This window comes from Suillus clintonianus (genome assembly GCF_016758775.1).
Source record: "Suillus clintonianus strain FC179 chromosome Unknown DEU56scaffold_159, whole genome shotgun sequence".
In the NCBI taxonomy this organism is placed as follows: domain Eukaryota; kingdom Fungi; phylum Basidiomycota; class Agaricomycetes; order Boletales; family Suillaceae; genus Suillus; species Suillus clintonianus.
Genome location: NW_024539383.1, coordinates 42,825 through 68,079, shown reverse-complemented (window position 1 = coordinate 68,079; position 25,255 = coordinate 42,825). Strand labels below are relative to the sequence as shown.

Here is a 25,255-nt window from a genome sequence, read left to right as displayed (position 1 = left end):
TCAATCCTATCCTATCTCATGACCGCGAGGTAAATAGCGTGCATTTGTTATGGAAGCAGGGAAACACACAGTTCAGGCTCGTACCCTCGTGAACCCCTCGCGTACAACGCCAAAAGATTTCGCGCACACGTCTTGCCGGTCTAGAAGATCGAGGTTGTAGCCAGTGGTCGTCTTTGTTGAATTACTGAAGGAGTTTTACCTTGGTGGACTAGTTGAACCGCTAATTACAGATCCTGATACATGGGCCAAAGTGGAACATCCGTAGTCATGTTGATCCATCTTACATAAGAAAGTTCTAAATGATGGGCAGAGGTAGTCAACCATTGGTGGAAAATGCCAGACAGCTCGTCTCGAAAGAGAGGAGACGGCAAATGTTCGGATTTGCGAAGCACCTTCTGACAGGTGGTGGGCTGTGCTTACAGGCTAGGCTTAGCTGAAGGTGTAAGGAATCGAATCCACAAGATAACGGTGTGTTCCGCTATTTCATGAATGTGTTTCGTGATTATGAACGTTACACGGTGATGAGGCGGTCTATTGGTATATTTTCAGAACACTCCGCGCCGCGGGAACTACCCGCCACATTACTTACATAAGCTCCGACTTTCCTCGATAAGCAAGCTTCGCCGAAATCCAAGGTCGCGATGGTGACTAAGTTCTCTTACACAGCACTTCTCTGGTTGCTTCATTTAGTTCTCGCTCAGGATCCGGAAGCTAATTTTGCATGGGCTCCACTTGCAGCAGAACCACAAGATGTAGATGACCTCCTTGCACGGACCGAGACCATATCAGCTATATAAAAAATCGCCGAAGCATCTATTACTATCTAAGCACAGGGGAATCTGGAGGAACTTGTGAGCATCAACAACGCGGAGGTCCTTGGAGGGAAGGCATTTGATTTTTTCGAACTGGAGCGGGTTGATCAAGGGATAGTACCCCAAGCTGCTATAGACGAGGTTGATGTCGTGAATCACAACAGCGAGGATGATGGATGGGATGATGTGCTGTTGATGTCTTCGGTAGGATTGTCATTGGTGTTGTGGATAGGAAACTTTAACCGCTGGAGTTATGCCACTTGGCAGAACCGGTTATTCTGCCAGTTCTGCTGGTTGTGCCAGTACAACTAACCTCGAGTAGTTCTGCCCACAACGCTATCCGCTAGTCTTAGCTGACGTGTCCTCAGGATGGTACGCGGACAGCTCGTATACTCAACAACGTGGTGCAAACATGGCAACCATAGCTGTCCGCAGCTGATAGCAACGTCAAAATAATCACGCTAGAAGGAGCTGTCCTGTGTGTGAATTTTGAAAGCAATCGCGATCACGAGTAAGAGCATGTGGGGAAAGATCTAAGAGGGCCTTCTTGATTGTCAGCGTGAATATTAGTTCCACTGCGAGTGTTACTGCGATATTTCAAGCTAGCTGATTCTCTCCCTTGACTTTTTCACTGGTCGTCTGTGGTGCGCGGAGGCATCGACTTGAAAGTGTAGGCTGGCGTGGCAGGCATCCGAGTCAGTACTTACTTCTTAATGACCACCAATTACAATGCGGAATATCTGTTGCATTAATATTAGGATCAACATGCAGAATAGGGCAGAGCAGTGGAATCCATATTGTTATGGTAGTTCAACATTATCGAAGAAAACTCGACTCACATTCATCCTGACACGGAATGTAGCATACACCAAAGACACAGCCGTGTGTAGATTTGACAGTACCACCATGGCTTATGCGGTCAAGCCTTTGCTCGGCGGTAGTCACCTGTAAGATCAGTGCATAGAATGTCTCACATTCACCACCTTGTGATGCAGTGTATAGCCAATGCAAAGCTGTCATTTTATATCAGCGCAATGACTCGTGACTCCGAAGCTAACGGTGAGCACACCGTATTTTATTTTTTTGTAAAAATGTTGGGTCTGCGACTTTGTGACGTCAACTTGTGGGATGGCACTTAAGCCCGATGTGTCTCATATGATATCCGCCGGGGGCTCGTACGGGTTAGATAGTCGTCATCTTATGTTGTGTCGCGAGGAGTAATAAACAGTTTGTATACACGTCACGGTACTTACTGAGACTCGACACCATCGACAGTAAATAGATATAAACAGTTGAATTACACTGCTAATCGGGATAAACCTGAACCTAGCATGCGTAATCATACCTTTATGGGATCTGTGCGAACCCCAGTACTATCATAATATATACATTTACCAAAGGATTTCCGTCAATGTAGTAATGGCGGCATGAAGCAAACCATAAAAGGATATTGGTAGCAAAGGTCAAGCAGATATTGGGATCCTCTCTGACGAGTATGGTGTCAGGGACGGTCCACTATCATGTACTAACATATTACAAACCATCATAGCCTAACATTGCGACAGGGTCAAATGCTGAGGTCTGGTTGGCCTCACACCTATGTTGTGCGTTTGCAATACAGTCATAGTGTTATCGTATTACTGTATTTCTGTATTTACTCTAACACCGGTGCTTCACAGCATGATCGGGCAGAACGAGGGCAAGCATTGATTGATCTAATTTACAAACAACAAATATAACTAGATGAAACACGCTACAAAAACGGAGGGACGGTAAAAATAAGCTGAAAATCATCCCATATACTTGTGCGAATCTCATCCAGGATGTCCTGGCTGAGAGGGCTATCAGCTGGTATAGTCAGGTTGTCCGCCGTCCAAGACTCGATAAATTTCCCTTCCAAACTGATCTTAGGGTTCCAGTTAGGCCAGGGCCCCCGAGGAAAGTCTGGATTGGCGGCAATGAATGCCATCCAGAATGCGTCACAGCCCCAAGCCCACTCAGGCGCTCTAACATCCCGAATGGTGTCAACCAGCCAAGTTTCCACCTGTCTGGCGAGCACAGACCAACTGGCCTCGGACAAGGGATTGAAAGATGGCGGAAGTGGCAAGAAGGGTATCTGCATGAATGTAAGGTTCAATGTGTGTCAGCGCTGCGCACGATTCGAGACTCACCATGAGCTGTGGGACAGACTGCGACTCGAAATTTGAAACCAATTCTGTCCAGGAAATATGGCGAATTACAGGCACCGCCTGCCCTCCAAATTCTCGCGGCCATAGAATTGTGACCTGTAGTGGCTAGTAGACAAGGTGAATGGTGTCAAGGAATCTGAATTAAAAGAGTACTTACAATGGTACCAAAATTCGACTGTGCAGACTGCGCTGTACTTCCTTGGAAAGATATGGAGAGGAAAACAGGTGTGAAGCCAATGCCTTCATTGGCTTGGAGAGGCGAGGTGTGGATGATGCTGTTGATGACAGACATGCACCGTGTGGTGAGAGTTGTTTTATTGACAATGTTTTGTTGATTGAAGTGTGTTGATCGAAGACTTTGTGTTGATTGATTGAAGACAAGGTAGTATTCCCACGGATGACGTCTTGAAGTTTCTCCTATCAATATTCAAGCTTAATAACGTGTTTGCAGCGTGTCGCCTGTTTTTTCAACGTTTTTTGCCTTTGCTTCGAGCGCTTTCAAACATTGCCCCACCATGGCCAGGACAGGTTATCAAAGGTCAATTCCCTTTGATCCCCAAAGTACGAATTCTTTTTATGCCAGCAACAGACTTACAGTGATATTGATATTCCTCAGTATTTTCATTACAGAAACTCGGCGGACGTGTGGTATGCAAGATCTGCCCGCAGCGTAATGGGAAGCGGCGAGATATGAAGACCTGTCATGTTGCTGAACACTGCGCTACCAAAATTCATAAGGACAGCCTTATCCTTAGTTTGCACACTCAGGAGAAGAAAATTTGTTCACTGCCTGCCCAGTCACCATCACCGTCACCTCCCCTCACTCCCGCTGCTCATTCCCGCCTGGACTACGATATTCCACCACCGGAAGACCCAGAGAGACCGATAACACCTTCCTCCCCTTTGGTGATGAGTACGGAGGATGATGACAGCGGCCATGACCATGAACTCGAATTACCACAACTGTGGGATCCATCAACACGAATGTTTGCGCTTGAGGAACCCGACCTTTACAGTGAACTTATTGCTGCTCGAAACCGGGGTGACGCACTCTTTACGTGCTCTCTTCAGCCACTTGCAGATGAACTTGGACTTGACGATGATGACATGCTGGACCCTCCTCCCGACGATAACGAATTTGGACTGTTCTTGGAGGGTGAAGGTATGTAGATACTGTGTACGTCATGCGAGAAATAACTAATTGTGCTTCAGAGGATCGCATCAACAATCAACTGTGCATGGATGATTCCACATATCCATGGCCTTCAAAAGCGGTATGTTTCATTTTATTTTGATCTATCAACAAATTTACGGAATCCTGCTAGACCTTTATCACAGACCTCCTCTTTGGTTCGACGCGCCTGCGATTTTCAGAGGCACAGAAAAAAGCTGTGCTTAGTTGGGCGCGCGAAATGGGCGCTCAAAATGTGCCTACCTTGTATGCGCTTTGCAAAGCTCAAGATCATGTTCGTAGCTGCATCGGAAATCCAACTCGCAAGGTTACAGCATCTTCCGGTAACATCTTTTATATAAACTCAATTGGCTCCGCAATCGCTATGGTACGTGCATCTATTTTAGTGTCAACATTGATTGATCTTCCTCACCAGGACTATTCCAACCCTCTCACTCGCTTCTGCATGCAGGACTATCCTGAAGATGGGAGAGGGAATATGTCTCAAGTGCACCACGGATCGAAGATGCTGCATGAGCTTCCCGAAGAACTACTTGTCCCATCTGTTCGCGTCAACGGCGGTATCTACTTCCGGAATGAGCTGCTTCAGTCGACAACTGGATTCTTTATTCCTACGCGTTTCTTTCAAGCCAATATTCCTAGTTGCGATGCTGAGCAAGCATCATTGCAGGTCCTTGCATTGGGACATCCAGTTGTACAGACAGAGGTACAATCACCATCCGAGTCTAACTTCTAATTTAATATCTCTTTCTAGGCAGGTTTTGCAGTAGATCCTGAGCGCATCATATTGGAAGTTTCGTCGTTTCAGCGCACCTACATAGACTTGCAGGCTGACGTTCATTTGTGCGGGTTTACATGTAGGTAATTTTTTCTATCGTTTAGGTGACTATTCATAGGTTTCTAGCGACATCGCAGCCCTTCGCTGCAAAAATGCCCAACCCCCTGCGCAAAAAGTCAAATGGTCGACTCGTCCTCACTGTTCCCCTAATAATCTTCATGGACGATGTCTCTGGGAATGTGTCGAAGCAGTGGAACAAACACCACGCGGTGTACATGTCTAATGCCTCCATGCCGCGCGAGATGCTTGAAAAGGAATTCTGTGTTCGTTTTGTGTCATCCTCGCCGCATGCTTCACCCATGGAGATCGCCAAAGCCGTCAAAGAATCAATCGAGTTTGTTTATTTCAATTTTTTCAGTCTATTTGTCTTATTGACGTGTCCGTCAGGGCTGCCGCGGATGAGGGCATTGTTGCGTACGACTGCAAATACAAAGATGAGGTGATGCTCATCCCCTATGGCCTATTTGACGCAGGAGATAACCCCATGCAGGCGGAAGAGTGTAGCCACGGCGGTTTACACTGCAATTACTTCTGTCGCACATGCAAAGTAGGAGGTACGACGTCTGTGAAACAGTCTGATGAAGGGTATCTTAAATTATTCGAGGTAAGCCTTTGTATTTGTCGGCGATCAATTTTCTGAAGCGGTGCATTAGATTGGAGAGCTTCGTCGACCAGAAGAAACAATTCAGCAGATTCTCGAGCAGATCGAGCTTTCAAAGTTGTCGGGTGGAACTACGAAAGTCCAGGCTGCTGTCTCGTCGACTGGCACCCGTGACACTACCTCCGCATCAATTGTGAACCGCCTCCTGGAACTTGGGAAGCGTCTGCGGAAACGAGAACCTGGGAAACCGGCGATCAACGAACGAGAGGTCCGACAGACATTGGAGAGGGAGTTTGAGAAAATGCTGGGCGGTCTCCCCGTGGAAGATCATATCAACCCTTTGCTTAGCATGACAGGGCTCAACATACATCAAGACACGCCGACAGAGATTCTCCATACCATTCTCCTTGGCGTTGTGAAGTATTTTTGGGGTCAGACTATCTGGATCCTCGACAAAACGCACCTCGTCAAGATATTCCAAACCAGATTGGACAATATCAACAAAGACGGCCTTAATTCACCCACTCTTGGCGCAGAGTATATCTGTCGGTACAGCGGTAGCCTGATCGGCAAACACTTTAAGAGTCTTGCTCAGATCATGCCTTTTCTTATATACGATCTTGTTCCGTCTACTGTCCTGAATGGATGGACCGTCATTGGACAGTTGGTGGTCTTGCTGTGGCATACGAGAATTGATGATGTTGAGGAATATCTGGTACGCCTTCCCCAACCCTGACCCATGAATACAAACTCATTTCATGTCTGCGATACCAGGCTTGTCTTACGCGTACTATTGACGATTTCCTCAATATCTCAGTTCAGTGCGCGCCTAGCATCATCCTCACCAAATCAAAATTCCATTTTTTACTCCATATTCCGGCCTATATCCGAAGGTTTGGGCCACCTATCTTGTTCTCAACTGAACGCTTCGAATCCTTCAACCACGTCTTCCGACTCAGCTGCGTTCATAGCAACCGTCAAGCTCCGAGTCGCGACTCATGCAATGCGTTTGCATACAATGATATTCTCAAGCATGTCGCTACTGGGGGTTTTTGGATGGAGTCGAAAAGCAAGCGGTGGGTGCACGCTGCTCCAGGTGTCCTCAACTATATTTCCGATCACCCAGAGCAGCGGCACCTCTTGGGTGTTCCCACAGTGCACCAGAATCATCCAGGTGAGTTCGTTGCAACATGTCCGTTCTTAATTCTCATGTATGCAATTTTCGAGGCATGGCAACAGTTCCAACTTCATTAAAGACCTCACCTGTCCCATGGACATCAACACGCTCAAGCATGCTCCGGCCAGAGATCAAGTCATCAAACAATGCCGTATTTCAGGCGTCTTCGGTCATTGCTGTGAACGGGGACAAGGTCGCCATCGAAAAATATGCCATTTTGCGTGGCAATGGACAGCTGCCTGCTGAGGTGAGGATTTTACTTTTGCCATGCTGCTGTTATCTTATGCGCTTTTAGATGTCTATCGGAAAGATCGTCGAAATCATTGTTTCAGAATCTAGCCCTCATGTCGCAAGTCATGTTGTTATCCGGCCTCTTCATTTTCTACCTGATATCCACCCCCAGTTGCGATTACCTCAGTTGCAACTTGCTGATGAAGAACACTTACTATTGCCCTCGGTAAGAGCAGCCCATTCTTCATTCTTTGCAAGCAGCTAATTTGCATATACTTCAGAACATTTTGTCTGCTGTAAACGTACAGCATGACTGCGCATCATCGAGCTGCGGCGAGTTTGTATCTGTCAACATACAACAAGAACGCACTGAGACGACAAAGACCAAGACATCACTTGTGCATAAAAACGCGAGCCATTTTGTTTTAAATGCCCACTCACTGCACAATTACGCCCTCATATCACAGGTCATCCCCCAACCCCTTCGCATGGCAATGAGCCTCCCTTTTTTGCCAAACTCACGAGAGGTACGGTTAAAAGCGGCAAGGACTGTCAGAGCAAAGAAGGCTGGAACCACAGACACAGCTGAATGTACTGGAAGCGCCCCTCCAGTATTTGATCGTGCTACCCGTAAGCCCAAGCAAGGTGGGAAGGATAAGAAGGCGCAGAAAGTAGCTGCGGGTCCCTCCTTTCAACCTCCTATGCATTCATCCCTAGCGCCACAACCAGCGGTCCATCCAATTGCACATTCGGCATTCTCTATCCCCCCAACGCCAGTACATGTACCCGCTTCCCATCATCCTCCGATGCCAGCATATGCAGGCACCTACCATCACCCAATGTACCCAGCGCCATATGTATTCCCCTCTGTATTCCAAGGCCCCCTTATGTACCCACTTCCTTCCCCTACAAATACTCATTTTCATGCGGGACTTTGAATAAAATTTATTCTTTTGATGCACGATAAACCGATTAAAAGCGATGAGAACCGATGAAAACCGGTGAAAGCTATTTATAGAATAGGGTGGAAACAGCGAGGGAATACATATGATGTTGGGCTGAGACCAACAAACTTTACTCACAATTCACCGCAAACTGTCTCGCTGCAACATGACTGCTCATATCGACGTCCACGCATTCTATGTCGAAAAGGCGACCACGGCTTCTTATCGGGTTGGGGAGACAATCACCAACATCGGCCAGCTCAGAGCCTGTCTCCAGCATCAAGCTCGACTCAAGTTCGATAAAGAATGGTTACAAGTACCTGACCTTCATCCTGATCCTGATTCCGTTCTTCTCGCTACAAGTAAGTGTTTTTCTGTTAAATCAAAACGAAAATTCATTCACGCCACCTCCAGATGTGCATGGTACCTCCATGCTCGAGGATAACCTAATGACAATCCAGAGCGTGTGTGATTCGGCGGATCACATTCTTGCGATCATTCCCTCCAAGCAGCTATCACCCTCTGTTGCTCCCTCGCTCGCGGCAACCGCGACCCAATCCTTGGCGAGCCCCGCCCACATGAAAAGTCAGGAGCTGATCAACTTAGTTGTATCGATGAATGACGCACTTCGAATCAAGGAAAATATGAGGGTTGAACAACAGGTTGACTTTCATGCGACCCTGCAGTCATTTCAACGTGATCAGCTGCGGAGGGAGGAGGACGCGAAACTAAATTTTCAGCGATACGCCAAGGAGGTGGAGCGGCAGCTGAAGGACACTCAACATCAATGCAACATCCTCAAGCAAGAGCATACCCTTGACCAATCGCGCATCAAATTTCTGGAGGACGGACAACAAGAGGACAGACAACGCATCAAGGACCTGGAAGATAAGCAACAGCAGGACAGCTCACGGATTCAGGACCTTGAGAGTTCGCTTCTCGAGGAGAAGAAGCTTCGGGCGGAGGAGAAGGAAGCTAGTGATAAGGAGAAGGAAGCTAGCGAGAAAGAGAAATCGTACATGCTAATGAGGATCGAGGAGATTGAAGATGAGCACATCGAAACCGCTGGGTGGGTTAGTGGTGCGGTAAGTATCGACTATCTAATGCAATTATGACGCTTGAATTATTGGCTAGGATACCAAACTCATGGATCGCATTTTACTCCGCCACTTACTTGATCTCGCGCAAGCGAAGCTAGCAGTCGCGTCTGGACTTCCCAGAAACAACAAGACCTTCCGCATTACACAGTCATTCCTCTGGAGAGAGGCACTGTCTTCCTCCCAGACAACCCCTGAGCGCGTGCAAGCTGCCAAGAAATTATTGAATGCACCAGGGTTGTCTCTTGATGCCGCCACGAAAAAATTCGCCTTATCCGACAGCGGGATGAACATCGTGGTCCAGAGACCATCGGTGATTCGTGACATGGGAGACAGCGCAGCCCACCCCAAGCATGTATCAAGGGAGGCGTTTAAGAAAATAATTTCGCGACACGCTGTCGCCGCAAATCACGACGGACTTCATGCTATCTTAGAACTTGTTGATCCTGTAACTCAGTCCACCTGATTTCACATCACGCGCTCACAATGTTGTATTACTTTCTTTTACCCCAAGTTACAAGTACGATTACGCAGATTCAAATTTACCAATATCAGTTGTACTTATTGCCAATGGATTTTTGGTCACGTGCAACGCATCACGTTCGGGCTGACTCTGACACCGTCTCTGTTCAGTGTGTTCATCGCGCAGTGCTGGGTATGAGCTACCTCAGTCAATTCCGACTCCAACAAGCACCTGTACCATTGTTCCCCCGGGCTGCTACATCTAGCCCGCCGTCATCCCCACTTGCAGCACGAACACCACTTCGGTCAGTCACACGAGGCGAGGTCAGACGACGGATCGAATCTACAGAGTCAGAGGCTGAGACCAAGCGGCTCAAGACTTGCGCTACAGACGTTTGCAGGACCAATGGGTTACCTGATGATGCGCTAGAAGAATTTGCTACAGTAAGTCTAAATCATCAGGATGTACAGTATAAGCGTACTAAAATTCATCCATCCATGCAGAAACCCGAAAAGGAGATGCTACTAAACATCATGGGGCATCTCATTGCCCTAGACAAGCGAAAGGCGAGAGATGATGCTCGTGAGCTCATTAGCTCGGCGGAATTCAAGGTACAGGTCTGACTCTCATATATTTACTATTCTTACATTGCTTCAAGCAATCACTCACCGACAGGCTTCGCACTTGCCTATTGTCTCCGAATCTCTCAGGATATGTGACGCACTTGTCTCAGAACCTCTTCGTGAGTTTTTTTATTCTTATCTGACAAATAAAGATTAATATGTTTTAGGAATTCGTAAAGAAACACCCTTCTGTATTCAAGATACCCCTCGCCGCCCTGCAGGATCTCGAACTTATGAATAAGTTGGACTCGATGATTAAGGAACTGCTTACGCAGCAGCGCGGAAGCATGAAACAAAAGGTTTGTCGATTCCTGAGCTGCTATGATATTTTTAACGTTTTGAACACAGATCGTTACTTCCGCTGATAGAGGATCAAATATCCATGCGCTCTGTCGGTCGTTATCAGGTAACTGCACCGAGATTACTTCAGCACACTGGTCTCGTGTGGCCTTTCTGGCAAGTTGATTCACAAACCCCGCCATGTCTTCCACTCACTCTAATCTAGCGTTCTTCACTGATCCAATTCCGGACTGTCGTTGCAGAGAGCGCAAAGTCCCAAGAGGAAGTCACTTTGAACAGCAACCATGAACACGTGCCAGCAGATATGGAAGGTGACGAGGCCGATTCCAGCCCTTCAACAATCACACAGTGCACTTGGACGTTTAATCAATACTGGAGCTATATTGATGTTCTTTTGGGTGAGCTCAGGGACGACGCTAAGAAGAATACATCTACGACACAGGCAGCTGAAGAATTCGTTAAACAGTGTGTTTCACTGCTTCTTGAATTTTGTGCGTTAATTTGATCTCATCATTGATTTGTATAGATTTTTCACAGAGGTCCTCCAAGCTGACTTATGAAAATACCCGAGTACAACGTCCCTCGCTCCATCCCTCGACTCCGTGACTGTGGACTGGCAAAAGACAATTCATAGCAAACTTATTTGGTGATTCTTATGTTATGTCCTACTATACTTTAGATACACCGTGATAATAATGATGGATTGCTCCCATATTTTTTACCGTTGCTGGAAGTTTATGTTCTGATATATATATAGTTGAGTTTTAATGTCACCATGGTATACATGCGGTGGTGATGAAGTGTCGATGGGACCTGATATTAACCTTACTCTCATGTTACCGCGCTAACATTGTGGTATTATTTTGCTCCCTTGGTTGCTCGTCCCTTGTGCAGACCTTGTGCAAAGGTTGGCTCGGCTGTCAGCAATACCCAGGAAGGCCGGTGTCGAGGTTATATTTAATTTATGGTCTATGCAACATTTCCGGAAATCCTTCCGTCAACCATAACCCTATGTGCATGTGTCACAATCCTATTTTTGGGTCATGACAACGTTTGTGACAATTCTCAGTGTAGCGCAAAGTTGCGAAGTCAAACTTACTTTTGGTAAGCTTGACTGGTCAACTGGTCGCCGACCGAGTACGCCAGCCTGGCTTCTACAATCAGTCTACCACGATACTCAAATGGCGTGCCTATGGCAGAAATCTGGACTATTTCAAAAAGCGCGCGTAGGCAGAATGATCACGAGTCCACAAATCATAGCTTGAAAAACTGGTCGGAGTCGCTATTGGCGGGGTCCACTTGCGATGCTGCAACTGTCGTGTTTAAACGGCAGGAACCTTACACTATGCGTCCACCAGCAATGACCGTCATTTCATCATATATCGATTTTCTCACCGATTAATTTACAGACGTGAAGTAATGAATTGGCACACGGATCGCGCTGAACCTGGGATCATCGATCACCTACAGAGCAGAAGATATGCCGTCAATGCTTGCAGTGAGAACGAGCCCGCGTTCTTGACACTCGGAACGGATATGGTGTGGGCTATTCCTCCCTCAAACGGGTTATCCGACGGATGCTGCCTTTGTCCTACCGTACAGTCAAGTCTTTGGATCTGGTGCAAAGCTTTTAAATCGATATTGCAAGTTGCGGACCGGTCCCGGTGCTGTTTGGTCGGTCGAGTGCTGTTTAGTCGGTCGAGAGTGGGTTCGAAGGCGCCTCAGCGTTACGTCGTGGCTCATGTAGTTGAGGTAACTCATCGGACCAAGACGCTTCGACTGCTGATTGGCTTACCACTAAAAATGCGCTCTCCGCAGCTCGTTGGACGATTCAATGGATTCAATGGACGCCAGCGCATTGCCAGCACGTCCCCCTTCGCAGTGCGCTGGAATACTTAGTAACTGCACATCTCGATGATTTTTCTGTATCATTGCCATACTACATATCTACCCGGCGACCACTATGTCTGCCTCCCCAGACCACTACCCAGAGGATACGGAGAAATATGTCGGCGCGCTTGAAGATACTGAAGATATGTATGCGGTCGAGGCAGCGCCAGATCGCGTGATCGTAAGGCGTTTTGGTAAATTGGGTCCTCTTCTTTCAAGACTCTTTGCAAGCGGTGTCGAGGCCCGTGGAGTAGAACGTGTACCAGAAAATCAGCGAGAGTTAAAAAACGCCTGGAATAAGTGAGTATCCAAGCTTCGCTCATATGCCTGATCTGAGCCCGGTGTAGCATCCTAATGTGGTGGTCAGTTTGCATCAACCTGACCAATATTCGTCCTGTTACTTCTCCTATGTGTAGGTCTGTTAACACAGTCTTTGATATCATTCCTATCGGCGTGCTCGCACAGTCAACTTTCACTTTGAGTTTCGGGTAGGTCACTCGAGCGAGCATGGTATCGCAACCACACTAATTCACCCAAGCAATGCTGTAGCGACTATCCTCTGCTTCGGCGCTCTCGGGGCCGTCGCGACGGCATTTATTGCTACCCTCGGCCCCATAACGGGCCTCCGCACCATGATCATCACCCGTTTCAGCTCGGGATATCTTGGTTGTACCATATACTCAGTCCTCAACATTCTCACCCAGTGTGTTTATTCTCGCTTTTGATTTTTTTTTGCTGAGCTTTGTCTAGGCTCGGTTTTGCCACAACAACAGTTATCCTCGGAGGTCAAACACTCTCCAACATCAACCCTGGAACCCTCCCACCCATCGTTGGCATTATCATCATCGGCGTGTGCTCCCTTATCCCGTGCTTTATCGGATACAACATGGTGCACGTCTACGAGCGCTATGCTTGGATAGTCACCCTGACCAGCTTGCTCTTTCTCTGGGGTCTTGGCGGGAAAGCCGGATATCACGTCAACGCGCAAAAACCGCTCGAAGACATAGGGCACGCCCTCTCAGCAGACATTCTTAGCTTTGGTGGGATCGTATTTGGCTCGTTCACAGGGGTAACTATCATTTAATTCTCGTCAAGTGCTAAATTGCGATTGAAACGACTACCAGTGGGCGCCAATCGCAGCGGACTTTAACTGTCGGCTGCCTGTTAATACACCACCCATGCGCGTGTTCCTGCTCACGTTCTTCAGCCTGTTCATCCCTATCTGCTTCGTCGAGATTCTCGGTGTTGCACTCATGACCATCACAGACCCTGCGTACGTTGCAGCATTCGGAGGCGGCTCGACTGGCGGCCTCGTCGCGCAGGTCCTTTCGCCGTGGGGCCACTTTGGTCAGTTCATCCTCGTCCTGCTCGCGCTTTCTGTCATGTAAGATCAAACGAATGCCTTGGCCTATCTGCACTAAACCAGTGATAGCGCCAACAACATCCCAAATACTTACTCCGCAGGCTTATCCATGCAGGCACTTGGACGCCCATTCGCCGTCATTCCGCGCTTCTTTTGGGTATTTCTAGCCTTCGTGGCGTACACTATAGCTGGTGTTTCAGGCCGCGATCATTTTAGCACCATCCTTTCCAATGTTTTAAGGATCCTTAGCGACTGGACGGCATTCTTTATCGTAATCGTAGCCGAGGAGCACTTCATCTTCCGGCGGAAAAATGGGCCGCTTGGTGGGTACAACTTGAATGATTATGATACGCCATCGAAGTGAGTTCCGCTGGTTCTGTCGCATGAAGCTCATGACCTCGCCATCTTCTCTTCACTTCGTAAGACTCCCGGTAGGCGTAGCAGGTATACTTGCAGGGTGTTTTGGCGCCGTAGGCGCTGTGATTGGGATGTCACAGGTATGGTTATCGGCGCTGCATCAGCCCATTGTGCACGTACCTTATCTCAACTTGTTTGTAGGCGTTGTATACAGGCCCACTTGGAGAGATGGTAGGAGCAGAGATCGGGTTCGAGGTGCGTATGATGTTTGGTTATATGAACTTTGATCCGCTCACGATATTGTGCACAGCTCGCAGCAGCATTTTCGGCTGTCACTTACCTTCCGTTGCGTGCGCTTGAAATTAGGCTCACTGGTCGATGATGGAAGGTCGACTATCTGTTGATGCTGGTGGTAGTGAAGTGGTACGATGGTTATATTTATCATAGCGTGTGTCTTAAGTATTACATGTAATCCGGACGACTGGATCACCCGTTAGAGCAAATAGGAATTTTCCAGTACTCTTTGACGCGTTTTGCTTCACGCACTGGGTTCATGAGTCACGTGATGTGTTTAAATTAGGTGTGACAGCGATGTCACGTCCTGTCAACCTGGTCGTGACAGACGCGCCTTTGACGCGACCGCGTAGTATCAACAGCACGCAATGTCCCTCCCGGTGATCAACATACCAATCAATTACGACGATGAGCTAGGTATGTTTGCTCGAGGGACCATCGATGAAGCTCATGCGTTCACAGATAAAATACAGAACTTTTTGTCCACATATGTGGGCACAAACAAGCAATGGGACGAGGGATTTGCAGATATGGCGCTCAGCGACGACGAGGATGATACACAAGACGCTGGCAGGAAAAGTCTTAAGTATATGCAGCAGCTTGTACGTCTCACGCAGCGATCGGGACGCGTCTTTACTCAACGTTTGATTCAATAGCAACGCATAGCAAACCGTGAGCAGCAGATGCTCACCATTGACATGGAAGACATCCATCAGGTACGGGATCTCCACACCTGTCTGGCGTCTCAGACATGTTAATCTTTCTAAAAGCACGAAAAAACGGTCGCTGAACTGGTATCTCGGATACGAAACAACACTCGGCGCTACGTCGCGCTTTTCAGTGAAGCCGTGGACAAGATCATGCCGCCTCCAACCAAGGACATAAGTGAACACGATGAAGTCATTGATGTCATTCTGCATCAAAGGCGAGAGCGGAATGAGCAGACTGAAGGCAGCCAGGAAGGCTTTCCCGACCATCTCTTGCGGCGATAGTACGTGGTGGCATCGTCAATGCACCTCCCAGAGCTAACTCTCAATTCAAGCAACCTTTATTTCCAGCCTCTTCGCTCTGACGTTGCTCTGGCCGTCCGAGAGGTCAAGGGAACATATCTTGGCAGGCTGATAACTGTTCGTGGCATCGTCACCCGCGTGTCAGAAGTCAAGCCACTGCTCCTCGTGAACGCTTACACTTGCGATGTTTGCGGTTCAGAAACATTCCAGCAGATATCCAGCAAAACCTTCTCTCCCATTGCAGACTGTCCAAACGAGCAGGAATGTAAGAAGAACGGCATACGTGGCTCCCTTCACATGCAGACTCGAGCGTGTCGGTTTAGTCCTTTCCAAGAAGTTAAAATTCAAGAGATGGTGAGTAATTGACAGCCGCTTTCGTATGGCCATTAACAACGTCCAGGCCGACCAAGTGCCAGTAGGACACATACCCCGATCCATGACTATACACGTGCACGGCAACCTGACGCGCCAAATGAACCCAGGTGATGTTGTCCACCTTGGGGGTATCTTCCTCCCAATTCCATACACCGGATTCCAAGCTATTCGAGCTGGGCTACTCACCGATACCTACCTCGAAGGCCACCATATCCACCAGCTCAAGAAGCAATACAGTGAAATGGAGATGACGCCAGAAATACAAGCACAGATCGCGGAGATGCAGGCAGACCCATCGCTGTATAACAAGCTTGCCCAGAACATTGCGCCCGAAATATATGGACATACTGATGTGAAAAAAGCCTTGTTGCTTTTGCTTGTGGGGGGTGTAACGAAGACGATGGGCGACGGGATGAAGATTCGTGGCGACCTCAATATATGCCTGATGGGCGATCCTGGTGTGGCCAAGTCGCAGCTACTGAAGTATATCTCGAAGATCGCTCCTCGAGGTGTCTACACTACGGGTAAAGGTTCATCAGGAGTTGGTCTGACAGCCGCAGTCATGAGGGACCCGGTTACCGATGAGATGGTTCTTGGTGAGTTTCTTTTCGGTCGTGCTTGAATGCCTGGTCTGACAGTACTGAAGAGGGCGGTGCCCTGGTTCTCGCCGACAACGGCATTTGTTGTATCGATGAATTCGATAAGATGGAGGAAACAGACAGAACTGCAATCCACGAAGTAATGGAGCAACAAACAATATCCATCTCAAAAGCTGGAATATCCACGACTTTGAACGCTCGCACGTCCATACTTGCGGCTGCAAACCCTCTGTATGGTCGGTACAACCCAAAAGTGTCGCCTGTTGAAAACATTAACCTGCCCGCTGCACTCCTATCTCGTTTTGATCTTTTATTCCTCATCCTGGACAAACCGACGAGAGAAGACGATGAGCGGCTGGCACAACATGTGACGCATGTGCACATGTTCAACTGTCATCCAGAGCTTGAGTACGATGCTGTTGACCCTGTCCTTATGAGGTGAGCATGCACGTTCAAGGCATTCGTTCTAATTTAACGAGCCGCCTGACAGGCACTACATCGCCCAAGCCCGCCAACGCCGTCCTACCGTTCCCTCAGATGTCTCTAGCTACATTGTCGACTCCTATGTCCGCCTTCGCAAACTCTCGAAAGACGAGGCCGCACAAAAGAAATCCCACACTTACACATCCGCGCGTACACTCCTGGGTGTGCTCCGTCTCGCACAATCCCTCGCACGCCTGCGCTTTGCAGACACCGTACAGCGGGATGATGTCGACGAGGCACTCCGGCTTATGGATTGCAGCAAAGAGAGCCTGCACGATGACGATGACAAGGAGTATGAGCCTGATCGGTCTGTTGTCAGTCAGATCTTCAGGCTCATCAAAAGCATGTCGAGCGAGGGCGGGAGGAAACGGCGAAAGAGACAGAAGAGGTTTGGTCGAGGCCCCGGTGGGGAACGCGAGATGGACGTCGACTCGGACGAAGAGGAGGAGGAGGATGGGGAGGAACTCGCGCTCATTGATGTTCGGTCTCGTGTGTTGGGTGCTGGATATACTGAGGTGCAGCTTAATGATACCATTTTGGAGGTAAGTGTACACGCATCTGATGACGAGACATGTTTGACCCTCGTTTCCAGTACGAAGCTATTGATGTCTGGACACGTGTAGCAAATGGGGCGAAGCTGCGGTTCATTCAGGAGTAGGGTATCTTGTGTAGGTTCGCTGTGACTTTCCTCTCGATTTATCCTTCATGTAATTTCATATGTTGTGCGAGCCCGCATGTAAAGTCTTTTGCGTTTCCTATAGCTTCCCTGAAGTTATCCACACAATCCACGCAAGACTAATGGTGTCTTGTCTGTCTATCGACGCTCTGTCTCACCCACCGATGCAATTAATGGAATTTCCCGGAGTCAAGCTCAAAAGGCCGATGTGAAGAATAACGATGTAAGCACAAAAAAATCAATAACCACAGCGCAACACATCATGTCTGCGTCTTGGCTGCATACGACATAAGCCTCCGTATCAATCCGCGAATCTAATCGTTCGAGGTCGTTTGAGAGGCCGATCTGCTTTATCGTCTGACTGATTCTTGGTATCGATGACGCTGAGATTTGGGGGGGCTGACGATGTGGCCGAATTCTCCGAGGTGTGGGTGGATGTGAAGTTCTGCGCTCGAGGCTCTGTATGTGTTAGCAAGGAAATCTGTATCGATGAAGAGGAATGCTCTGGCTCTGTTGGAACACCTAAGAAGCGAGGGTTCTAAGAATATAAGTGACCTTCATGAGTGATTCCGCAGCATAGTGTGACCGAGTTGCATGTACCTCCATGAAGTGGCGCATCCCCACGTCAGTAGTCATCCTCGGAACTTTGCCAGATCCCTTCAGAAGATGACGTCTAGAGACCATTGCCTCTTCTGCAGTGTGTCGGATCACGAGAGTCTTCACTGACGGTAGTGATGTGATGAACGGAGCTATTAATCATAATTCATAGGGAATTACCAGTAATTGGTTTTGTCTGTCCGATACGGTGCGCTCGCTGGCAACAACTCTTTCAGTAATGATTGACAAACTTGATATTTTCTGACCTTTATGGCCTGTGCCTCGACATCTGGGTGCCAGACAGGCTCACAGAAGATAACTCGGGAAGCAGAGATCAAGTTCCTGGGATCTACTAGTGAACAACAAAAAGAAATACCAATGATAAATCACTCACAAACCACGAGCGCCGAGCTTCAACTCCATCAAGAAAACACGGAACGTATCAGATGACTCAAAAGTCATGACGCATTGCTCTCGCAGTGGCAGAGATACATCAGTTGTATATCGGAGGTACTTGATCTCGACCAAAGAAAGTGCCTCTGCGATATGGGCAAGAGTGAGTGGCGAATTAGAGAATATTAGGTATTTTTCCTTCTCTGAATGCTGCAGGACCTAGAAAGAAGGGTGAGAGGCGGGTGACACCAAATACTGTGTACTGACCTCGGATAAGATGAAGTTCAGCTTGGTGGATAGAGATGGTCCGACACATGTTCCTGACAACGGCGACGAGCTGAGTAAATGGGATTGCGAAGGCGCAATGTGATGCCTCAACTTGCGGCGAACGAAGTCGTCAATGTCTACTTCAGGTACCTCCTCTGCTTGATATACTTTGTCTTTCTCCTTTATGACCTCCAACTCGTCTTCAACCTCTGATACCATCTTCTTCATCTGCGCAGCGTTCGTAACATCATGCAATTGTGTAGATTTCTTCACGCATCGTGCTCGTTCACTCATGTCTAATGACTTGCCTTCCTCAACCAATCGATCGAGATTCATCAACGGTCGGCTGCGAATGAGAGCTCGTAGATCACATAGCCGGTTCGCATGCATGAGATCGTGAGTACGAGATCTGTCCTTCAACTTTCCCCGTGTCCAAGCTTCGAATACAGCTGCTTCCATCCCCGTAACGCGGAAAGGGACATCTTCATGTAGTTGCATGGCACGCCACAAAGGATCTTTCGCTGCTGCCTCTCTGCGAAAAATCACTAAGCCTTCAATATACAGTGACAAGGAGAGCAGACTGACGCATGTGCTAGTGCTTGTTCCAATAGCGCCATGTCATGATCAGGTACTTCGGCCGCGATAGCACGAGCCAGAAATTGGGGAGCCTCGTGACGTATTTGATCAACGTTAAACAAGATGTCGGACGCCGACCAGAACATCCCTCTGCGTTTGATCTTGATTAACCGTGATTAATTTGGTTGGGGTCAATAACATACTGTGACAAGTTGTCCATGGCATTCTGAAGATTTTTTGCATTCTAGTGTAAAATTTAAGTCAGCGTTCAAATCGTGCCTATGGACTTGCAAGTTTTTACCCTGGGGTGGAATATGTAATCCTGCAAGCAACATGAGTGAAAGTTCAGATACATGACCAGACACGCACCTGATCTTCGCGTTGAGAGTCAATGGCGTTAATCGCAATACTGGCTTGCATTGCATTGTAAGACTTCGCAGCGTAGGCATCAAGATCCATGTAAATGGGTGCATGCCGCATGGGTGGTAGAACGACTTCCTCCTCGATATCCTCAATCCTGGATAATATAAGCCTTGCACGATCTGTCACAATACATAATGCTGCTTACCTGTGACGAACCATGACCATCTCCATGACCTGACTCAGTACTTTGACTGCGCCTACACGAGGCCCACGACGATCGCAAAGGGGTGCAGATACGTAGCTACCGAACAGTTTGAGATCAGAATGGAACTGGGGAACTGCGAGGAAGTCGCTGATCATTGTCCCGAGTTTTCGCAAGTTGACGTAGTCATACGTCCCCCATACCCTGGCTAAGTTCTCCGTGCCGCCATCCGAAATCGAAGAGGTATCAGACGCAGAGCAATCCATCGTAGCAGGTATAGGTAACAAGTAGGAACTGTCAACCCCGATGTCATTTTCTGTGTCGTCATCCTGCTTACGCCCCAAGCTCAGCCCTAATATATTCGACGTCGGCGTTCCAGTCACAATCCATTTGCGTTCGATGCTTAACTGGCGAACGAAGTAATTTAATGTGGCGGCCATGTTCCCTGAGGTATGGCCTTCATCGATCACCAGCCTCTTCCAGCGAATTTGAAGGAGAGGCGACACAGCAGGGTCGCTGGGACAACGACAGTTTGGTACGCGGCTGCCAGGAAATGGAGTGCAAGTGCAGGGCTTGAGTTTGTGCAACTGAGCAACTTTGTTCTTCACCGACTCTCTGCGAAAACCTGAAGACAATAAGCACTGAAAAATGCATGAAGTGCCAAAACGCACGACTGTCCGTCATAAGGATCAGCTTGAATATTTACGAATCAGCAATGCAGTGTTGATGCGAAGACATTTCTACGTACATCATAATCAGACGCTAACACCCTCGCACTTGGTATTTGCGTTGTGTTTCGGACGACAAGATATCTCAACGTGCTTTGACAATGTTTCAAGATTTCCCTATCCCACTGTCCAAGCAGATTGATGGGCACAACAACGAGTGTTGCTGTCGTAAGGTGCATCACTCGGGGATATTCCGAGATTCGATCTCTTGTGCGAGAAGGGCCAAGAGCATACATGGGTGATTTGACAGGGTAGTGGTGATAAAATGGCGTGTTGGCTTGAAGGAGCTGCGAGAGGTTGGATGCCTCCAGTTGTTCTTCGTGTGATCGAATGTCCACCATGTCACCCCACGTCCTTATGCGGTGAAGAAGAAGTTCAACAAGAGATGGAACGCGTGTCGCATCAGATGCTAAACTTTTATGCACGCCAGCCCTTTTTCGAGCATTTCGGTACTCATCTGCGGGGAAGGTGCGATAGGCCAAAGGAGACATAACAGGGCGGTAGTCCAATAGAGATTCTTCTGGCTGAGATAGTTGATCGACAGTCGCAAGGATCAAGCCCAAGATCATCACCGTCTTTCCCGTGCCTGTGTGTGGCAATAGATAAGCCGAAGAGGTCAGAATGATCTGGCACTCACCTAGTTCTTCGCATAAAATCCCGCCCTTACAACGAGCAACTGTTGGACATTCACGCGAAACGGTAAGGGTTGGAGGCTGGAAGTAAAAGCGTTCGCCATCTATGCTTGAGATTGGAATGTATAAGGGGTCTTGAACAGGCTGCTTGCTCAGCTCCTTCTCGATCATCACGGCCACGGACTGTCTCTGGTACTCATACAAATCACTGCGAAGGCCCCTGATTTCTTGTCCTACATCAAACCTTGATGAGACCAATGATGGTAGGTCGCTATAGATCTCCGCCATCGTGCGATTATCCTGTAGGACGAAATATGCAGCATTGCAGCTATGAGAGATTACTCATATTTTAGGAAGTGCTTACAATATCCCTTGGCAAGAAATAAGTTTGAGGTTGACTGATTGGGGGGAGTTCATCTGCATTCCAGGAACGCTGGTCCTGCACAATCGAGGGTAGTAACGACTGCAGGTGGCGGTGACCCTCTTTCAAGACAGCTTCACTGCGATGTCGTAGGCTCGCTCGCACAATTGGCAAATCGGTGGGTACGAGATATATGCGGATATATAACACGCGTTGATTCGTTCCAAGGCAACAGGTAGCGCGCAGGAATTGATGTTCAGTCAGGAAAGAGATCTTGCAGAATACATCATCCTCTGCATAAACAGACAGCTGGCGTGTTGGTATTGGATGCCAGGTGTCACTTGCGTGTATATGAGCGCAGTGCAGATGACTGTCTTGAACATCTACACTGATAGTTCCCGCAGATAGCAGATTATCGAGGCCAAAGGGGTTTGATTTGTCGTGCTCGTTGCCCACACCATTTCCTACGCATGTCTGACAGCACAATAGACAAGACCTCTCTCTGTCCATACGTGCAGGCTGTCCTCAGCCAGAGGAGATGGTGACGGTCGAGTGGAACGATTGCTGCGAATTTGCTGTAGCCGCAGCGCCGGTGACGATAATTAATTTAGACTGTGACATAACTGTGGGAATAATATTCCATTTTTGTATTTGGCTGAAGGCTGGTTTTGAAAGGTAAACTTGAGGAAAACGGCACTAGTCCTGCAACTTTTTCATGATGTCAGTGCCTCTAGCAAGGCTCAGCTGCCACGAAGTGCGCCTTGCGCCGCGGACATGCCGTCGGGCAGTCTTGAACATCAGACAGAACTCAAACACAGCGGTCTCCGAGGCAGAACAGCGGAACTTGTCCTGGCCAGAATATCTGGAGATTCGCAAAAGTAAACGAAGATGGGAAATGGTGAGGCGCTCTAGTTGGAATTCATGTTCGTGCTTACTCATAAGTTATGAATGCATGATAGGCTGCTACCATTCCGGCATGCATTCTCGGGTTGATGGGAGGACTTGCGTACTTTGGTTCTCTGGAGTCGGACGCGACGAAGCCTATCATGGTGTGTAATAAGTTTCTATACGTTTGTACTTCTTTCTCATAGAACTAGGGTATAGATCCGCTGTTTTTCTACGGCGGTTGCACGGTCTCGTGCATGGGTATGATATTTCGTCTACGTGAAGGTGTCCTTAATTAATGCAGCCCAGGACTCGGATATCTCATCGGCCCCACTATTGGTGCTACTGGATGGCGAATGACTCATCGTCGCGCAATGAACCTCATAGAAGCCAAAGACCGCGAATTCCACCAACACATAGTGAAGAATCGCGTGGATCCCACAGCTCAAAGTGCCACGAACCCTGTGCCAGATTTCTATGGTAAGTACCGATGCTCGACTTGGGAATGTGAAACGTATCTTATACTCGCGGTGATATAGGAGAAAAAATTGGATCTCTCCACCAATATCGACAGGTGCGTGGCTTCCTCGCTTCTCCCACAATAAACTTACAATTTTATACAGTGGTTGCGTGACCAAGCTAGGTTTAGACGGAAAGCACGGTTTGCGGAGGAATGAGATGTTTATATCTTAAGACTGCTGAGTAGCTCTGCACTTACCCTTCACAATTAACTGTATCTTCGGCAAAACACATTTCGACAGTTGCTGACAATTTTACTGTGCTTCGCCCTCATCACCCAATTTCAATGAGCGTTACTGGTCTGTAAACGAGTCGTTGACCATCTAACGCAGCGTCATAAATTAAGGGTCACGTAAAAAGGAGTGGAATACGCATTAAGCCTAAGCGGAGAGGTTTCAGTTGTCTCCGAAAGACATTAAGAGTGGAATACCTAATACGTAGAACCAAAGCAACGCCAATGTAACTACTGGGCTGTAGTGGGATCCTGCAGATTCTGCAGTTGGCATCATAAGACGCATCCTCTATCCCGAGTCGTCAGGGTTGTGCAAAAGTTGCAGTACCTCAGACTTCTGAATCTCGTGCTCCCTTCTCTTTCGTCCAGAGGCCTCTAACCTGATATCCGCTCACGGAAAGGGCGTAGGGCTGGGGGGACGATGGAGAGGAAATGCTAATGGGGTGTTCAATATCACGAGCCCCGGGTGACTTTGGAGGAGCAGACTTGGGTCGGGGATCAGCAAAGGGATCTTGAGATAGTTTAGAGATGAGGGGTGGCGGTGGAGAACGCGAACGCTTGGGAGGGGGCGGCTTGGACTCTTTGGTACCTTCTCTTACAGGCTCAGGACCGCTAATCGAGCGAAACTGGGGTGTCCAGCCAACACCAGCAGGTGCGACGACAGTGTCAAGAGCCAGGGGAGCAGTTGCAGACGGTGCGAGCCATTTGTCTTTCTGTCTTTCTACGTCTCCCCCGTCAGCAGCATTAACAGCGTCCTTGGTAGATTTTCTTCTCCGCGCTCGTATACGCCAAAACGCGATGCCTGATAGATGTGAAACCTAGATGTCATTGCCCATAGAATACGACATACCGAGGATGATAAACCCAAGGATTGAAAGTGTGATGGCAAGGGTTTGGCTTGAAGCAGGGAGACTATTTGAAGTGGCTACAGGCGTGGTTGTCGCGGAAAGTGACTCAGGTCCCTCAGGGATGGCGGGTGAAGGTACGGGAGATGTGGAGGAAGCGCTAGCGCTAGAATCGCGCCGTTGCAGAAAACGGGCGATCCTGCGCCCTTCCCGCTGAACGAGACGCATAGAATTTGCCATGGAGAAGGCGTCGAAAGAAAAGAAGATGAAAGAAAGGGGAGTAAACTTTGGAGGAAAGATGAACAAGTTCCTTACGTTGTCTAAACCATGCAAGTCTATACATAATCAGTCCTTGACAACAATCATGCACTGCCGTCAAAGGACTCAGGGATGATCATCAGTACGCCTGTTAAAGCGCTTGAGAAATACTGTGTCAGTTTGTGTGAGAAGATATGGACCGAGGCTCGTGAGGGCTCGTGAGGTACTAACGTGAATTTGATTTCAACGCTCGATCGGAAAGCGGACCTGACGTCCAGCCTCGACACTACCGTGACGGCCTGCTACAGTTCGAAACCAACTGGAAACCTTGAACAAGTTATCAACGATAATCAACCCAAGTTGTTCCTGCAATAGATTTGATCAACATCATAATGATGTGGGTCTTGCATAGCCTCCTTGAATTAACGCCACACGATGTCGTACGCGGGGCTATGCACAACTGTCTTTTAGGTCTGTCTTAGGGCTGTGCCAAGAAGCCAAAGGGGTCTAACGCACCAATCCATGCCAGTCCATATGTGTTTCGGTCTCAATCAAAAGGACCTCGAAAGTTCGTGCCAAGTGCCTGGTTCCTGGACACTAACCTCCGCCTCACAGAGCAAACTGTGCAAGGCAAAAGAAATCGTCTCAGCGGGTACTTATTAATGGAACAATGTGATCAAGCGAAGAGATGATGAACCCCAGAAATCACTGAAGAGGACACTATAAATAATATTAATATAACTTGCTCGAGCTTACATTAATTCATCCAAGTCGACCATGTCTCATTGAAATTTCGAGCAATCAGATGCTAGTGTCACAATGGTGTACTGCCCTCGTTATATCTGGACGGACAAACAGAAAGATATACCGCGTATGCAAGAAT

At 48.2% G+C, this 25,255-nt stretch overlaps 9 protein-coding genes across 9 annotated transcripts; 6 read left to right on the top strand and 3 right to left on the bottom strand.

Annotated features, from left to right (window-relative positions):
• Positions 1 to 641: 641 nt before the first annotated feature.
• DEU56DRAFT_761534 (uncharacterized protein) lies at positions 642 to 1,124 on the top strand (the record flags this gene model as incomplete). The annotated part of the gene is made up of 2 exons (XM_041350548.1): positions 642 to 752; positions 834 to 1,124. 2 exons carry the CDS (start codon positions 642 to 644, stop codon positions 1,122 to 1,124), a joined length of 402 nt encoding a protein of 133 aa, XP_041201809.1.
• Positions 1,125 to 2,509: 1,385 nt separating this feature from the next.
• Positions 2,510 to 3,317, bottom strand: DEU56DRAFT_840241 (uncharacterized protein). The gene is made up of 3 exons (XM_041354944.1): positions 3,159 to 3,317; positions 2,984 to 3,106; positions 2,510 to 2,928 (listed from the first exon to the last, which is right to left on the bottom strand). The coding sequence occupies exons 1-3, from the start codon at positions 3,291 to 3,293 to the stop codon at positions 2,566 to 2,568; spliced, it is 621 nt and encodes a 206-aa protein (XP_041201808.1). The 5' UTR covers positions 3,294 to 3,317; the 3' UTR covers positions 2,510 to 2,565.
• Positions 3,318 to 4,239: 922 nt separating this feature from the next.
• On the top strand, positions 4,240 to 7,447 carry DEU56DRAFT_748365 (uncharacterized protein; the record flags this gene model as incomplete). The annotated part of the gene is made up of 11 exons (XM_041349350.1): positions 4,240 to 4,275; positions 4,327 to 4,560; positions 4,609 to 4,899; positions 4,948 to 5,050; positions 5,098 to 5,365; positions 5,419 to 5,635; positions 5,685 to 6,347; positions 6,407 to 6,824; positions 6,872 to 7,056; positions 7,105 to 7,266; positions 7,322 to 7,447. Coding segments are annotated over 11 exons (2,703 nt in total), but the record flags the coding sequence as incomplete, so codon positions are not given.
• A 1,671-nt stretch (positions 7,448 to 9,118) lies between these two features.
• DEU56DRAFT_748318 (uncharacterized protein) lies at positions 9,119 to 9,547 on the top strand (the record flags this gene model as incomplete). Its single annotated transcript, XM_041349345.1, has 1 exon — positions 9,119 to 9,547. A coding segment is annotated over one exon (429 nt), but the record flags the coding sequence as incomplete, so codon positions are not given.
• A 2,952-nt stretch (positions 9,548 to 12,499) lies between these two features.
• DEU56DRAFT_840233 (permease for cytosine/purines, uracil, thiamine, allantoin-domain-containing protein) lies at positions 12,500 to 14,576 on the top strand (the record flags this gene model as incomplete). Its single annotated transcript, XM_041354943.1, has 10 exons — positions 12,500 to 12,657; positions 12,705 to 12,719; positions 12,774 to 12,845; positions 12,896 to 13,060; positions 13,108 to 13,426; positions 13,482 to 13,741; positions 13,790 to 14,080; positions 14,145 to 14,217; positions 14,279 to 14,332; positions 14,388 to 14,576. The coding sequence occupies 10 exons, from the start codon at positions 12,503 to 12,505 to the stop codon at positions 14,457 to 14,459; spliced, it is 1,476 nt and encodes a 491-aa protein (XP_041201805.1). The 3' UTR covers positions 14,460 to 14,576.
• A 118-nt stretch (positions 14,577 to 14,694) lies between these two features.
• DEU56DRAFT_840232 (DNA replication licensing factor MCM7) lies at positions 14,695 to 17,664 on the top strand. Its single transcript, XM_041354942.1, has 9 exons — positions 14,695 to 14,788; positions 14,834 to 14,973; positions 15,028 to 15,087; positions 15,142 to 15,362; positions 15,414 to 15,735; positions 15,782 to 16,352; positions 16,403 to 16,793; positions 16,846 to 17,380; positions 17,431 to 17,664. Exons 1-9 carry the CDS (start codon positions 14,740 to 14,742, stop codon positions 17,494 to 17,496), a joined length of 2,355 nt encoding a protein of 784 aa, XP_041201804.1. The 5' UTR covers positions 14,695 to 14,739; the 3' UTR covers positions 17,497 to 17,664.
• On the bottom strand, positions 17,665 to 22,252 carry DEU56DRAFT_840226 (uncharacterized protein). The gene is made up of 15 exons (XM_041354941.1): positions 21,637 to 22,252; positions 21,278 to 21,572; positions 20,661 to 21,226; positions 20,584 to 20,605; positions 19,916 to 20,537; positions 19,717 to 19,864; positions 19,649 to 19,669; positions 19,551 to 19,591; positions 19,357 to 19,497; positions 18,772 to 19,303; positions 18,506 to 18,723; positions 18,378 to 18,453; positions 18,292 to 18,328; positions 18,115 to 18,236; positions 17,665 to 18,052 (listed from the first exon to the last, which is right to left on the bottom strand). Exons 1-15 carry the CDS (start codon positions 22,141 to 22,143, stop codon positions 17,816 to 17,818), a joined length of 3,585 nt encoding a protein of 1,194 aa, XP_041201803.1. The 5' UTR covers positions 22,144 to 22,252; the 3' UTR covers positions 17,665 to 17,815.
• A 171-nt stretch (positions 22,253 to 22,423) lies between these two features.
• On the top strand, positions 22,424 to 23,195 carry DEU56DRAFT_705468 (mitochondrial import protein Pam17; the record flags this gene model as incomplete). The annotated part of the gene is made up of 6 exons (XM_041347398.1): positions 22,424 to 22,531; positions 22,593 to 22,682; positions 22,731 to 22,779; positions 22,828 to 22,998; positions 23,058 to 23,092; positions 23,142 to 23,195. Coding segments are annotated over 6 exons (507 nt in total), but the record flags the coding sequence as incomplete, so codon positions are not given.
• Positions 23,196 to 23,369: 174 nt separating this feature from the next.
• DEU56DRAFT_166001 (uncharacterized protein) lies at positions 23,370 to 24,616 on the bottom strand. Its single transcript, XM_041344855.1, has 5 exons — positions 24,604 to 24,616; positions 24,120 to 24,531; positions 23,869 to 24,071; positions 23,475 to 23,704; positions 23,370 to 23,417 (listed from the first exon to the last, which is right to left on the bottom strand). Exons 2-4 carry the CDS (start codon positions 24,352 to 24,354, stop codon positions 23,645 to 23,647), a joined length of 498 nt encoding a protein of 165 aa, XP_041201801.1. The 5' UTR covers positions 24,355 to 24,531; positions 24,604 to 24,616; the 3' UTR covers positions 23,370 to 23,417; positions 23,475 to 23,644.
• Positions 24,617 to 25,255: the final 639 nt, after the last annotated feature.